This window comes from Platichthys flesus, chromosome 16 (genome assembly GCF_949316205.1).
Source record: "Platichthys flesus chromosome 16, fPlaFle2.1, whole genome shotgun sequence".
Lineage (NCBI taxonomy): Eukaryota > Metazoa > Chordata > Actinopteri > Pleuronectiformes > Pleuronectidae > Platichthys > Platichthys flesus.
The window spans coordinates 5,014,062-5,030,327 of record NC_084960.1 but is presented as its reverse complement, the minus strand read 5'-3'; the positions used below and the strand labels follow the sequence as shown (position 1 = coordinate 5,030,327).

The 16,266-nt window shown below is 45.2% G+C and overlaps 1 protein-coding gene across 1 annotated transcript in view; it reads right to left on the bottom strand.

Annotated features, from left to right (window-relative positions):
* The window catches only part of LOC133970373 (alpha-1,6-mannosylglycoprotein 6-beta-N-acetylglucosaminyltransferase B), a 47,832-nt gene that overhangs the window by 8,957 nt on the left and 22,609 nt on the right, over positions 1-16,266 (bottom strand). Inside the window, exons 7-11 of the mRNA XM_062407166.1 lie at positions 16,021-16,185; positions 12,892-13,061; positions 3,903-4,034; positions 2,150-2,283; positions 692-822 (exon numbers count right to left, since the gene is read on the bottom strand). Coding sequence (XP_062263150.1) covers positions 692-822; positions 2,150-2,283; positions 3,903-4,034; positions 12,892-13,061; positions 16,021-16,185 — 732 coding nt within the window. The remainder of the gene's footprint in view (positions 1-691; positions 823-2,149; positions 2,284-3,902; positions 4,035-12,891; positions 13,062-16,020; positions 16,186-16,266) is intronic.

The window sequence follows — 16,266 nt, the reverse complement described above, 5'->3', positions numbered from 1 at the left end:
GCTATGTATAAATTAACATCCACGACCTGAAGTGGAACATCATTTTTTTAAGTTTTGGTGTTTGGAGAATCGATAATGTCAGTGAGAAGCAGGCGTACTTACTTGAAGCTGTGTGGATTATTGGGGGGCAGAAGTAGAGGAAAAGAGAAAGTAACATGAAGTGTTAGTCGTAGAAGAGGCTGCTCTCAAGGAGGAGGGGTTGGGGGGGAGCAGGGGGAGGCGTTGTCGACTACCGGATTTCACATGGCAAAGTTTCAGACGTGCAAACATTACATCGAAGCTCAGGTTGTCCCGAGTAAACAGGGCAGCTGAGGCGGAGTGGGAACAAAGCTGCAGACCGAGGCAAACCTTGGGAGCCTGCAGCCCTCGGAGGGAAGATTTACTCAAAACAAAAGCAAACGTGCCTCTACCATCACACACACGATGGATTCCTGGGGGAGTTCTTGGGGAAGTGTAATATCCAGTGGGTGTTTCACAGCCGAATTTATGATATTCAAAAGGTTCTGCAAGCGCTGCTTTTAACACATTCAAAACACTTTTCTACAGCGTCGATAAAGATCTATGAGGGTAAAGCCGCGGAAAAATGCAAATATGTGATGAACCCACTCAAGGTCAAACAATCGGCCCTTCACACAGACTTAGAAACATGCTACATAAACAGATGTTGCAGGGGTTACTGTGTGATACTGACCTTCCACATGCTGGTCTCTTTACCGTACACGACGGCCATATTCTTAACCTTGTTCCTCTGGATGTTCGGTCGCTCCGTCTCATCCAGCTCCTCGGCCACAAAACCCATAAAAGAGTTGTCTGGAGTGTGGGCTGCCGAGGACAAACAGAGCAATTGGCAACACAGCGTTACAAGTCCAATTTCATGTCGGGAAAAAACAAGAAGAAAAAACTGATTAGACTCAGGTGGCTGCTGTTGGAGACACGGAGCGCTGTGCATGGAGAGAATACTGAACAAGGAGGAGGGCGAGGAGAATCTTGCGATGCCGAATTTTATGACTTCCTCTCATTATCTAAAAGTGAAGCCAAATTATCCCGAGAGTCTGCACAGGGGAGTTGTGGCCACGGTTACATGCCCTCAACCAATCGTGAGTCAGCTGTCGATCACGAGGTTTCACACCCTTTTCATGGCATCTAACAAATCACATTTAATAATTCTACCGACTTCTTAAAATGACGGAAACCATCTTTCAGAAAATGTGTATTTGACGTGTTTTTTTTTACTTTTAACCTTGGCTCATGTTCCATCCATTAACATGGAGGAGGCAGTATTTATGATTAATACAGCAGCCAGCCACCAGGGGGCCATTAAGAGACTTTGGCTTCACTCTTTAGATATGTTCTGTAGGTGAAACCCGAACCACTGCAATTGCTGCTTTCCAGGCAACAAGCTTAATATCTGATCAATGTAAATATGTTGAATTTAAATAAACTTATATATCTCCTCATATAGAATCATAATAATACACAATGTCTCTCCACTGCACTCCAGCAATGAGGCGAATCATCATTACAAGTGAAGCCGCCTCTGCTCCATCTTCTTTGTTGTAGTTTGAAAGGAAACAGAATTATGGATCGCAGCTTTAATGTGCCGCAGCTTTCAGGACACAGAACAACACTGGTAGCAACGCGGCGGATGACGGCCACTTCAGGGAGCTGTCAAGTGAGACAGCCAAAGGACCCGTTGTCTTTTTCCCAGTCAATGTTCTAACCTGAGATGAAAGCTGGCATCTCCCTCTGTGTTGTTCTTTGTGATGACAGGAAGCAGTTTGGAAACCACTTGATTTAATTGTAGACAAGTACAAACAGCTGAAGTTTCATCAATTTCATCAATTGTGCGGTGAATGTGCTGGTGTTGGTGTGTGTGAGGCCGCTGGTGCTTGGCCACAGTCGGCGGGTTTAAGCATCTGTGCAGCCTCAGCTGTTTCTGGACGAGTTCTGTGGTGCTTGTGCCCCGAAGCCTCGTCTGCGGCGGCCCGAGGACTCGGTTCAATCTGTTCGCTCTCAGTCACACGGATTCACAGACTCCTCCACCACACACACACAGCAGAGCTCAAAACACCTCGCACAAGCATAGGTGAGAATTAAAAATGTGCAGCCTCACTCCTGGAAAGAGAGATAAAAATCAAAGCCGACATACGGAACATGGTCATGTACTGCTGGCCGCGGAGGTTCCAGTAGCCCCAGTTGGTCCTGAAGCCGTGCAGGGTGGCGTACTCCTCGTGGTTGTAAGCGGGCTCGGTGCCGAACGTGTCGATCACTCGCACCCGGCACCTGGAGGACAAAATAAGAAAAGAGGCCGAGCTGAAATTAGAACAAAGTTGTCTGGTGCTTTCAAATCAAAAAGTCTCCCCTGAATCAGAAGAACAAAACAAGTGAAAAAATAATCCCATTAGTTTGCTTTATGAGACCAAAGATAGCACATCCATGCACAATAACAACAATTATACATAATAACATGCTGAGACAGTTAGATCAGGGATGACAGCCGTGTGAAATATATATATATCCTCATTTTGAGTTATTGGGGATGATGTCAGGGCTATAACAGTGTCTTGTTGTCACAGTGGTTTGTAAAACTGTCAGTGGTGATAGATCCTGTGCTGTGCCGGTCTCTCCTCTCACTGAGCAGCTCGGACTCGGGCCTCAAGGTGAGACGAGCCGGGTTTTAAATCACAGCCTTGTTTCACAGCCCCTGGATCAGAGCATGACACCACCTGAGCTGAGAGTGAGATAGTTCGTCTGATATCAAGGCAACGCTCCACCGGGGATTAGATAACTTAGCTTCCACTGCATCCACATTAGAGGATCTCAAAAAGAAACTGCTTCACTTGACCAGTTTGAGAGAATTCGGAAAGAAAATTCCGCTGCAGTGAACATTAACACGAAGTCACAAAATGCATCGATGTAATCCAATCTGAGAAGATTTATCAACGCCCTGCATCTTTAATCAGTGTCAGGGCAGAGCTGGAAATGAAAGTCTGTCACTGTTTGACAGCTGAGGAGAGTCGCTCGATCAGGTGACATTCGACTCACACTGACTGGAACCAGCGGAGGACTCCCCCTCTGCCCTGCCGGGGGGGCCTTTTAGAGAGTAAAGGAATCAAGTTGACTTAGTGTGAAAGTGCCTGCTGCTCGGTTATTTACCAAATGTAGCATCCTCCTCTTCTTCTTATGCCTCCTCTTCTTCTTATGCCTTGGAAATAAAGTGAAGGATGCAAGCTGGGATACAGCTTTACCCTAGAATCTAAAAACTGTGATACACCCATGATGATTATCATTATCTGTACATTACTGTTATTCTTCCCCTTTGCATGGATCTATTTTCCTCTGCAGGGAAGCACATGTGCATTAAAAGATGTTTTCATAGTTTTTTACCTTTTTGGGATCAAATAAAGTTTGCACACTTTGAAAGCCGAGATGGAACAAAACCCTTTTACCAACCAGTAACTGTCTTTAATTATTAGAGATCAGCGCCTCCAGCTCAGTTAACTCTCTCTATGTGATGCAAATAAACAGGAAGTGACATAAGGTCAAACATCTGATCCTGGTTCATTGATCAGTTTGTAAGGAAGCCAAATTAGATTCCTCCTGAAAGAGAGACCTTGAGGGAGAGAGAGAGAGAGAGAGAGAGAGAGAGAGAGAGAAAGAGAGAGAGAGAGAAAGAGAGAGAGAGAGAAAGAGAGAGAGAGAGAGAGAGAGAAAGAGAGAGAGAGAGTTGGTGGCCCAGTGACAACCAGCCTGTAACGCCTGCAGGTCAATAAGCCAATGCTGATGCAACTCATCAGAAACACAATTATTGATAAACCAGAATGGACACAACAAAGAAACAGAATTTGGTAAACAAACAGAAATTACAATTGATAATAACGAGAGGAGAGAAAAGGACTGACTTCTGCTTCCTCAGTGACAGACCCAGGTGCTGCTTCATTTGCTGCAGGCCGTGATAGTCGGTGTAGATGAGGTCAAAGGGCAGAGGTCCTGTCAGGGGGCAGCTTCCTCGTCCTGGGGGGACACCCAAAAACCTGCACACACACAGGTGAGACATGATACATGAAAATACATGAGAAAGAAGAGATTCATAAATCCATCCTTGATCTAGAGCAGAGCTGGAGCCAATTAACTCTGACGTTGGCTGAGAGGCAGGGTTCAGCCTGGACAGGTGGTCAGAGCAGCACAGGGCCAAAGAAGTAGAGACAAACAAGACCCGTCTCTAATTAACCCATAACCCCAATCTGCATGGCTTTGGACTGTGCGAGGGATTGCTGTGCATATTGTGCCCTGCATCCTGCTCACAGGGCACACGCCACAGTTTTATTATTTGTGTGTTTATTGCATAGATTCAATTTCAGAGGATGCAAGTCAAAGCCTGAATTTAGTTCCCTGATTGTTTGGCTATGTTCCGTGCAGAGAACCAGTCCGGCTTGATCAGTCTCTATATCGACTGCTGCCCGAAAAACAATAATCTCACAGCAGCAGTTATAAATCAGGGCTATGTCCCCCCCCCCCCGCCAAAAAAATATAAAACAGAAAAGGGATAAGAGGAAATGCAAATGTGTTGTCGGCTATGACAAAGTACAGTGCAGGCTTCAGCGTGCTTTGCTTTCAGCCCGGATCAAGGTAGCACTTTGTTTGTGAAAAGCACAATCAAGCGTGTCTGTTTCCATTCCAAGAGGAGGAAGTGCTGTGTCAGACTGACGCACAGATCAGCAGAGGAAGTGGAAGTGGATGTGCAGCCGTGTAGAATACGATGCGCCCTGCGTGTACTTTGCTGTGCGTCAACAGATAATGTGACGTGGAACATTTTTTGGAGACAGATTGTGGTACAGAAGATTTAACAAAAATTTAGTTCTATACAAAGCAGCATACACAAAAACACAAATGTGTACGTGTGAGGTCATCGTATTCATTTCTCATTGCTTCTTCGGGACTGAAACCAACTCTTACGTCCACCATTGTTATAACCACCACTGCAACAAAAGGACCACATGACCAGATTTACTACAAAAGGAAAAGAACGGGTCATTTTAAATCAGACAAAGATTTTACAAAATGGAAAGTGTCTGTGGAGGAGTCTATGTAGAAATTAAATATTATCCAAATACATAACGCATGAATATATAAAGCATTAAATATCAAAGAAACGAATTGCAAAGAAGACACCAAAAGATGGCACAGGGAATGAATGCAAAATAAAAATGCAACCACACACTATTACAGTGTTATTATTTGCTACATTTCAGTTTGCTGTTTTATTTTTTTCAAATGATGTATATTTTTGATATGTCCACCGGGGAGTTGATTAGAATTTGGATATAGAAAAATTGAAATCATTATGTGGTGAAGATGTGGCTCAGAGGAGAAAAGTAAATAACTTGGATTCATTGTGTTGCGGCTCAGAGGACGTCAGCTGATAGGCTCCTCCTCCTCCTAACTCAGGATGGATGTTGATCACCTGGTGTGAGCTGTGACTTAGTGATGCTCAAACCCTTCATCCCACCCACAGTTATTCTCTGGTGTTCTCTCACTCTTAGTCTCCAACAACTTATTGAATCGCAGCAGGTCGTCACACTGCAGCCATGAGGCAGAAACAGATCCAAACCGTGTTCCCCTGAGGAGGAGGAGGCCTGTCACACACACACACACACACACACACGCAAACACACACTTATACCTGCAAAACAAGAGACTATTGATCTTCCTCTGGACAGTGAACATATTCAGTCAGCACTGCAGCCTTGTGGAAACAGGCATGGCGGCCAGTTCCCCTGCAATAGAAGGGCTAATGAGGGAGAGTGTGTCAGCCAGCGGTGCTTTAAGCTGCGGCCTCATCCCTCAGAAGTACACACCCGGGCAATTTAGTGCTCACACAAACAACAGGGCTTCAGGTATTTGTGTTCACTTTATTTGTGTGTGTGTGTGTCAGCGGAATGCAGCCAGGTGGACTCCAGTGCTGTCCATTCAACCACATATGAGCCCTAACGCAGTTCAGTAAGTTTACAAGAAAATAAACTTGATTTGTATGGATCACAAAGTGCTTCACAAAATGGGAGAAAGACGCGCAATGAAATAAATTAATTAAAAGATCCAACACAACACGTGTTATGCAAATTTTACATTTTACAATATAAAGACTGGACAAGCTTAAATTAACTTGTCCACTCTTAACATGTCCACTGCTGTGTATGTGCGTGTGTTCTTTCAGTAACATGTGTGTGCAGAATTGAACACACGCCTGCATAAGTGTGTGTGTCTGTGTCTGTTTCAGAAATGTGTCTGTTGGGTTTAACTGTGTGGGTTTTTTAAGTTAAGAGTTACAGCCTTACTGGGCCTTCAGTTTAATGCTGACGTGCACTTTACGTGCACTAACGTGCGAGCAGATGTTTTCCAGTGACCGAACGTGACTCCGCTCCTCGCACCTCCACTGAAGGTGCTGCTGCTCGCAGGTTTAATTGGATATATGCAAATCCACAGAAACTTTAAGGGACGAGTAAAGGGATTAAAGAGCATTAAGTGCCAAAGGTTGGGAAACAGGAGGAAACAAACACACACACACACACACACACACACACACTCACACACACACACGTACACACACATACACACACACACACAAGCATAGACACAAACATAGACACAAACAAATCTGTCTATTTGACTCCATCTCCTTCTCAGGAGCACACAGAAGATTAAAAGGATAAGGCTGGAATTATCTGAACAAATCCAATGAGAAGCCAAAACTAACGAGTTCAATCAGCTTACACCTCCATGATAAACATCTCAATCAGAATCGGAAAAAAATTTCACACCTTAAGATATGTGACCATTTTGTTAATTATGAAGAACACAGCGAATGCAGTTTAGTCTGAAATGATGAAAATGCAGTAACATAATGGTTCAACCCATTTTGCTGTACTGTTGCACCTGTTTTTCACAACATGATCACAAACTCACAGACTTCACACACACACACACACACACACACACACACACAGACACACACTGCTTCTAAAATCATCACATACAGGTCCAAAAGGTCAGACATGGACGTCAGAGCCATCACACACTCGGCACTCAGGACTGCACACGACACAGACCCCCTCCTGCATCAGCACTTAACACCACCACCACCACCCGGACGGAGGTACAGGTTCCTGCAGGAGCTTTGTCCCTTCTGCCGTCACAGCACTCAACAAGCGGCCAACTGTGAATGTTACTTGTACATGAGGGTTCATGGTCTATGTTTTATACGTCATGTGTTGTCCTACCTCGTCTGTGTCGACAGTTGGGAACAGATTTCCACCTTGGGCACAATAAAGTCCACATCAGACTGTTTGTTCTCATTAAAGTGAAGTAACATGTCACCCGATGCAACCTCTTGCTTCTAAATGTGTTTCTAATCGGTTTTGGATGACACTGAATTTGGCAGAGAGGCTCAAGTTAGATCAGAGGTTGGCTACACCCTCAGTATTACCAAGTTAAATAAATTCAACTCTATTAACTGTTCATTCAAAAACATGAAAACACAATAAACCTCTGTTTTAATGACCTGCTAAGATCACAGAGAGAATAAATAAAAAAAAGGAGATTTCCAGCGGGCACACTGTCCCTTGCTGTTACGGCTGCCCACAGGCACCATGGCAACTCACTGGTTTTGTTGGAAACAGGGAGAGACTCGCTCCACAACCACCACCGCATCCCTCCTAGAGGAAGAACGCAAATACCCAACAGGGAGGGGAATTGACTGTGGAAGATTTCCAGGCACATATTAGGCGGCTGAGGCTGGAGCAGGGCTCGCAGCGTGAGGAGAATGACATAGAGGAGGGATGTACGTGAGAGTGTGTGTGTGTGTGTGTGTGTGTGTGTGTGTGTGTGTAGATGGCCTGGCATAGGGAGCGGGGGTCTGGCATGCTAATCCATAACATAGGACAGCAGGATAGTGGTAGGAGACAACTCCTACTTTGATGTGCACGCTCATTTTAAAAACAGATTGGAAACCGCGTCTCCCTTTGTGTGGTCCAGCTTTGTACACGCGTGAAAAGTAACTCATTATTCTCTGGTTTCATTAAAAAAATGGAAAGATAACTGCGTTTATGGGGGGGGGGGGGGGGGGCGGGGGGGGGACATCAATAACACAAAATTGATTTTACAGTTTGCTTTTGCACTCGTTCGTTTGTTTTTTTTCTCTTCCTTCTCTTTCTGGAGGCACTTTCTGAGCCGCCAACATCACAAGAGGACCTTATTTTCTTAAGCTGTGGTAAATCGTGTTCTTATGCTGCAGCAAATACAATGTGTGTGTGTGTGTGTGTGTGTGTGTGTGTGTGTGTGTGTGTGTGTTTGTGTGTGTGTGCAGGGACATAACATCTGAGTGAGGCCTGATTCGAATCTCTCTGGTGTGGCAGCGTATTGCTGTGTGAAGCGTGAAGTGGGGCGTATAATCAAATTGTGTAGATGAGCCACACTCCGCAGTGTTTTCTGCTCCCTCCGACGTTTCCTTTAAAAAGGTTATTGCTGCCACAACAGATAAAGAAAAATGGTTATTATCGTGTAATAAAGTGGAGAGTGTGTAAGTCATGCTACAACCAGAGATTTTAATGCTATTTTAACCTACACAACATACAGGGCTTCAACAAAAGGTTGTATAGAGATTCTGCTGTTAGTGAGCACAGTGGAGGATATTTTATTTAAGTATTCACGCTCTGAAAATGAACCTCTACCCGACGCCGGCAGTATAATGAAGCTCTCTGTTGCTGCATCGGGTGCAAAAAAAACACCTTTGATATCAACTTTCTTTTGTAAACTGCATTACGCCTGCATGCGCTCACCTGTCATCGGGCTCCGTTTGTGAATCTCAGACCTGTTTGACCCCCAGTCACACGTTTCTTAAATTGTTTCTTTAAGTCCCCGATCACACGATTCAACGCTCGGCTGTGCCACAGAGAAACACAGAGGAGTTGCCCGGGGGCTGTGTTAATGTGCTCTGTCAAGTGCACCACTGAAGACGGTTCAGACGGAGACGCCGTCGGCAAAGCGTCTACGCAGAGGCAGCGCTCGGATGCTGGAGAGACGTGGAACTGCATCAGTGTGGGACAGACACACAGGGAGACAGGGAGTTTGAGCAGGTGATGTAGGTGGTGAATCAAATACACCGGGTGTCTCTTCAGATTATTTGTGGCTGACAACACGACTAAGTGTGTGCACACAATGCTTCTCCGCTCTGCTGACAGAGCTCCCTGTACCTGACAGCCCCACTCCCACCCCCCCCGACTCCCCTCTTATAGCTCCCCCGCCTCCGTTTCCTCGCTCCTCAGGTGTTGAGGTGTCATGCTCCGTCGCTGGCTAATTACCCATGTCGCACTGGGAGGAGATGAGGGGGGATCCCTAAGCGGAAGTAACAGCTGTCTTCGCCGCATTGCAAACTGCCGTGTGGGGGGGGGTGATCCCTCTCCTCAGAGTGCGACAAGTGCCAGTGTTACTGACAGAAATGATGTCTGAGCCTCCCGAGACTCCACCTCGATTACAGTAAATCCAGGGGAGATGAGAGACAGAGACTTTACCGCTTCTCTTGTTCTTTTATTACCGACACTCTGCGTCTGAGTGGAGATCTGTCTTTTAACTTTTCACTTCACGAACCCGGCTTCCTGTCAAACAGGTTCACGTCTCGAGCCCCGACTCTCACTGCAGGCAACGGAAGGGTTTGGAGAAGTCGTGAATGAATAATGCTCGTAGTCTCAGATTGTCCACACGCAGTGAATAATGCAGACGGTGGAAATCAATCCTGCCTCACTGTGAATCGCTCTCAAATGCTTGAATTAGTACAATCGGATAAAATGGGTGATAGGAAATACAAATTTTAAAATGGCTCCGATGATTAAATATGGATTCGTTTTGAATGTTTCCAGCATTCGTTGCACCACCAGGGCTGTTTTGAATTTTATAGCTTAGAATTAGATGATTACCCACATTTCTTGCACCACCAGAGGTGATGTTAGCCCATACAACCAGCTCTGCTCCCAGTACATCACATGCACCTGTTGTATTTTTATCAGGGTTTACAGTTGGTAACTGGGTCATAATCATTTTCCTAAATGTGAAATGTCCACAAGAGGTAATATCTCACGTTCTGTTATAATCTAGATGTTTTACATGGAGAGCTGGGCTGTCCGTTGCACACATGGCTCTATGTAAATCCCCCTGTCCTCTATGTAAAACACTTCTTTTTATGTGTATCCTCTTCTTTTCATGTGTATTCTCTAGTTTTACATAAGGAAATTGAGGTGGGTGGAAACCAACACCTCATATATTTGTGTTAAACTGTTTGTATGAAAGGTTTTAGATGGATAAGTCTAGTTGGTCGATGGAGTGAAGTGAAAATAACTGGAAAATAATTGCAAACGTACCATTATTACAATTAAATAACTACAATAGGTCCATGGTGCTATAATTGGTGCATCCCTTGAGGAGGTCTTGCAGCAGTGTGTGGAGGGAGAGAAAAGACTAATGTTTGTGTCCAGAGAGGAGACGCTGCAGAGAAAGGGAGCTGGGATCTAACTGTGAGGAAGCAACGTGAGAGAGCAGCTGATTTGTCTGAGCAGGACATCGAAGGAGAGACGCCAGCCACAGTGTTTACTCACTGAAGCCACCAGAGAGTCTTAGCGCTGCCAATTAGAGCCAATTATGTGATGCAAACTAAGAGTCTGGCTGATTTCAGACGTGCACTGAACTCTGCAGTTCTTCTGTGCTTTTCTCCAGAGGAGGTGCATGTGTGAACGCCAATTTCCGAGTGTGACTTCCTCTGCAGACTTTCTCTGCCTGACCTCCTGACTTAATGTCCTTGGAAATCCAGGAGGATCCGAGAGCAAGCGGGGCGGTCGATGATAACGCGTGAGAGAGACGCACTAGTCATGGCTCCACCAGCACACTTTGACTCAGCAGCGTTTCAAATTTCACAGCTTAGAATTAGATGATGATTACCCACAGCTGAGCTCGTGCACAGCACAGTGCTTCCAGCTCAATGCTCAGATCCAACCTTATGGATAAAGTCAGGCCAGATGGCAGAGCTGCTCCCAGTACATCACATGTACCTGGTGTGTCTTTATCAGGGTTTACAGTGGGTAACTGTGTCAAATCATTTTCCTTAATGTGATACGTCAAGGTGAGTAATAACTAACTCATGTTTAAAAAAGATGTGTAGAGAGTTTGTGGTGATTTGTGTCTGTGTGTTGTAAAGAAACTCAGGTGATCTCCACAGTGGAGTTACTACGTCACTTCCTGCCTCCGCCTGCTGCACCCGGCTGCTCCACATCCCTCTTGAATGAACATGAGGATTTGTTGCTGTTGTGAACGCGTACTTGTAAACTGCGGAGCCAATCCTCCTGATTTCCCCCGTAGGTCATGTCTGGAAACAGCTTATGATTCCTGCTGTAGCCGAGCTCCCAGTGCGGCTAATTTTCGGAGGGGAAAGCATTAAACACATCAACAATCCTGTCCACGCAAGAACCGCAGCGGCTTCTTTCACAAAGCCTGGGCGGGGAAGTGAAGAGCAGAGAATGTAAATAGATCGGAGCCTGAGGGAATCTGTGGGAGCACAACCCACATAACGATCTGTCAATTTAATGGCACGTGGGAGAGGGAGAGGAAGGGATGTAGAGAAGTGTTCCCTCTCCTCTTTTCATTAACAGTCACACAGAAGGGGTTTATGGATGTTTGGCATGTGCCATTAGCGGGGACAATATTTAGGATGACCATTAAAAAGACGGGGGGGGGTGTAAACACTGGGCTGTGTCTTGAGAGGCTAAAAGCAAGGATGGAATACAATCAGATATATAGATACTTATCTTCAACACTTTACATATACAGCTTTTATTCGTTTTTCATTTCGTCAAGACTAGAGGGAAACATCAGCCTTAATGGAAACTCTTAGATAAATCTCTGCTGTCTATAAACTCAAACACCACACACACACACACACACTATAGACATGAATCTACTGGAGAGTACAGCCCCTTACCTTGGCTGATGTTTCTCTGCGAGTCTGAAACTTCCCCAGTTTCCTAACATGCTCCCCAGGTAGCCCGACCGCGTTGATTCAATACTCCATGACACCAATTAGTGGGGTAAATAACAGCAGGGCCCGCGGAAGACCTCCTCCCGCGCCATCCTTCGCACCTCACTGGTGTCCACGGCTTGTTCTTATCAAAGCAGCTTTTCTCCACAGCCGGGAATCTCAGATCAAAGTGCGGCTCTAACTCATCAATGCCCCTTACCTCATTCCCTACAGCGATGGCTACAGCTGCTCAATAACAAGCACACATTATCATCTGCTGCAGCTCCACAGAAACCCACCGGCGGAAAGGAATCGACGGCAGATCAGGTCTTGTACACGTGAAGCCTGAGCAGGAAGATCACGGCACGAGAAAACACACCTGCTGAGACTGCACCAACCTGCGGTGACGGTGATCAGTCTTATATTTTTAGATGGAACCTTTTCCTATGTCTGACTGGAAGACACATTGTGCATGTATGTGTGTGTGTGTGTGTGTGTGTCTGCTGGGTTTGTGGTGAGGAGCGACGAGCACCTTATCTCAAACAGAAGGACGTGCACAGGCTGTAGAGATGCTGTCGAGCCCTCAGGTTGATCGGGCGCTCGGCAGGAGAGAGAGAGATAGCTTAACTGTGTGTGGCGAAAGGTGATGGGAAACAGCGTGTGGGGCAAAAGTGCTGCGATTTGCAGAGCGTCCAGAAAAAAACATTTCACTCAAAGAGAAAGATGATTCCTGCAGGTATGTCCTAACACTACCTCACAGAGCTGTGTCTTGTGCCACCAGCTTCAGAGTAATATGAGAAAGTGACAGAATCGGAGAGGAAAGGGTTCAAACCTACCCGTGAAGTTCCTTGAGGGAAACCGAGACCTTGATGTTGTGCCCCAGCACGTGCAGGACTGTGAGGATGTCGGCCCATTGCACCATCTCGCCCAACGGACCCCCCTTCAGCACTTTGGGACTGAAGACGTCCCCGGACTCCTCCGTCAGGAAGCCCACATGGACGAGAATCTGAATTCAAGGGGAATAAAAGAAAAGTCAAGAGAAGAGAAGAGAAGAGTGGAGCACGACGCAGAAACATGCTGTGTAGAGAAGACGAGAGAACAAGACCTCATCTTCATCAATCTGAGGTTCTTCTCTTCCATCTCCAGCCTGCGTGGTGAACCACTGAGATCTCGTGAAAGCAATTTTCTCAATATGCTTAGATTACAATGTTTGACATGGATCAGTGATGTCAGATATTTAAAAATAAATGACTTCTACCAATGCAGACCCAAAGAAACACAATCATCTGTGCACGGAGTCGGAAGTGACCTGTTGAGGATTTAATTGATATGCAGAACGACAGGCGAGCGCTTTAATTGCTGATGGGGGGAAGATAGAAGTTCTCAGCTATTAACCACATAATAAAATCACATTTTTCAACAGATGGAGGCAATTTTTCCTCAGTTACTTTAGTGTTGGGGTTTCTCAAGGTGTCAGGTCATTTTCAAATGGATGCTTTTTCAGACTCACAGTAAGAAATGTCTCTAAAAACAAGATGATGGAATGTGGTGGCTTAATTCAGGGTCAGATAACTAAGTAAACATAATGATAATCACCATAAAGTAACTTTAGTTCGAGAGGAATGGAGCTGTGGCTCTTCTCTCTGACAGATCACTGTTGCTAATGCTTCAGGGAAAGACTTAATTATCCAAAGCTGAAAACGGATTTGCTAAGAGTGAGGCGAGCTGAGAGGAGAGAGACAGGAGCAGAAAGAACAGGTTGTCCAGAGATGTTCCATAAAACATCTGCTCTTCTCTACAAATCAGTCTATTTCTGTTTCTCCACGGGACTCCGAGTGGCAGTGATGGAGGCCGAGGCCGCGGGGCCTGGTTAATGGACAAAAACCATTACTGTCAAACACACAGTTACAATAAACACTGGCTGCTCCACCGTGGGGAGGGAGCAGGCCTCTGGGAAGAGCCTGATGTTATTAACACATTTATCCAAGTGAAAACTGGCCGATGATACTGATGAAAAAGAAAATCTGAATATGTCACACAAAGTGAACTTGTTTGCAAAAAGCAAAACAGAGCAAATTGATTTCTTCAATTTCTCATGTTTCATTTTTGCTTTGGAGCCGATGGAGGAAGGTAAAGACAGAAACACCTATAACACAATACACAGCTATTGATTCAGACCACATTCAACTATGCTGTATTTATCAGATGCTCCACACATGCACGTACAGAAGGTAAATGTGTAAATGAAAAGGGTCAGAGACGAGTGAAGCATCAACACAAACCTGCCAGATTGGCTTATTTCTCGTTTTTATATATATCCATGTCCATAGTTCTTTCTGTGCAGTCCCGGTCTTCAACACGTGTTAAATAAACTCAACACTATGCTGCTTTACGTTTCTTATTATGTGTCTGGAAAGCAGCTTCTGTTAAATGAAGCCCAAATCCCATCAAGTTCATGTTTTAGGATTTCTGTAAAACATTTTAAATCCGAAGATGATCAGAGATATTGTTACGTTATGTTTTTCAGATCGTCCGATTCTTGTGAGCACGATCGCCTCGAAGGCAATTTCATTGGATTTGGTACAAAAGCTCAGATGAACAGATTGGATTTTGTTGTTTGAAGCTCAAGTTCACTGTGACTTCATAAAACACCAAACATGTTTTTGCTCTTGTGATTTAATTAAATCTGAGACAAAGGTCAGTATGAGCCCACAAAACCCGTTTTGCCTCAACACCTTGAGAGAATCAAGGTCAAGTTTGGGCCAAACAAAGAGTCAAAGACACATCATATTTTTTTCTTAGAGGGTTTCTGCCATGTAAGGTATCTCTTAGAATCCCAGAATCATAAGGTTTCCCCTCCATACATGCATGGATCTCAAACACTTAGAAGTTAAATCTTACACTCACTTAACCACACATGCATTGACTGTCAGACAGCTGCCCTGTAGGAACTAGCATCTAAGATTAGTTCCACTTCTGGCTCAACTGCACGTTCCCCTGTGAATAACACGACAGCTCCACTTACACTTGACCTGAATCTGCAGTCACCTATTTTCTACCATATTCAAATGTCTGTGGATTTGAAAGTGAATTTAATAACCGGCCGACAGTGACTGAGTTATTACCTCTGTGGTGTGGACCCAAGCTGAAAAGCAAAGAGGCCTGCTGGCATCTCACAGGCAGCCACAGATGACGGTTCCAACAATTCGCTTTTTCATTAACACATGAAAACAGCCACAAAAATAACTCTGCAATCCGAGGATGAAAGCGAGGAAGCTTGGAACACTGAGCTGGCGCAGTGATGTGGGTGTTCTGCTCAGTAACGTTTTTATAACATGAAAAAAAATGGTGCTTTAATGTGCATGTTCTGAATATACAGTCCGAATATCAGGGATAAAAAACAGATGTTTGTTGTTTGCGTTAGAGTTAAAGTATCTTGATCCAGCAGGGAGTTGTTAGACATCCCCGTAAATGTCAGGTGAGCGAGTGCACCGGAGCCAATCAGGACCTGCGATTACTCTCCATCATTTTCTACTTATTTCTTCAACTGGACAAACTGTGATCCTGCACTGATTCACAAAGAGGAGCCAAAGATTAAAGAGGGAAATGTTGTTATAGCCGGGATCAATGGTTTCAGTCTTATATGATGGGATTTAAAGTCGGTGGTGGAACTGTGTGATCCACAAACATCCTGCGCCAGGATTCTTCAGACTAACCAGATGGATTTTCATCAAATGAAGGCCGGAAGAAAATGTCTCCAGTGTTGTGTTGTGTTGGAGGGGGGGGGGGGGGACAAGAAAACAAAATCCCTTGAAACACAGAGAAGCCTTTCTACTGGTTAGTGCCTCTGCTGCCTGTCAACCGCCACACTTTGAAAAGATGAAACCAAACAGATTGTCATTCCGCACTTTCATCCTCTGCTGTGTGCAGATGTAACTCCGGGTGTGAAGACTTCTCATATTCACCGTTTTCTGCTCCCTCCAGAGATTGCGAAGCTTGTCGTCCAGGCGGCGTGCGGCAGAAGCCCACTGCGCCGCCAGCATGCGCATGCGTCTCTTCATGAAGCTCAGAGATTCCTTCCCGGTGCCAAGCTGCTCCAGAAGAGTCCCGATGTCGGACCGGAAAACAGCCTGGTGGACGGGAGCAAGACAGATTACTGGAAAGTATCAGGAGGGCGTTAAGTTTCGTCTGTGTTTTTTTGGGGGTGTGGA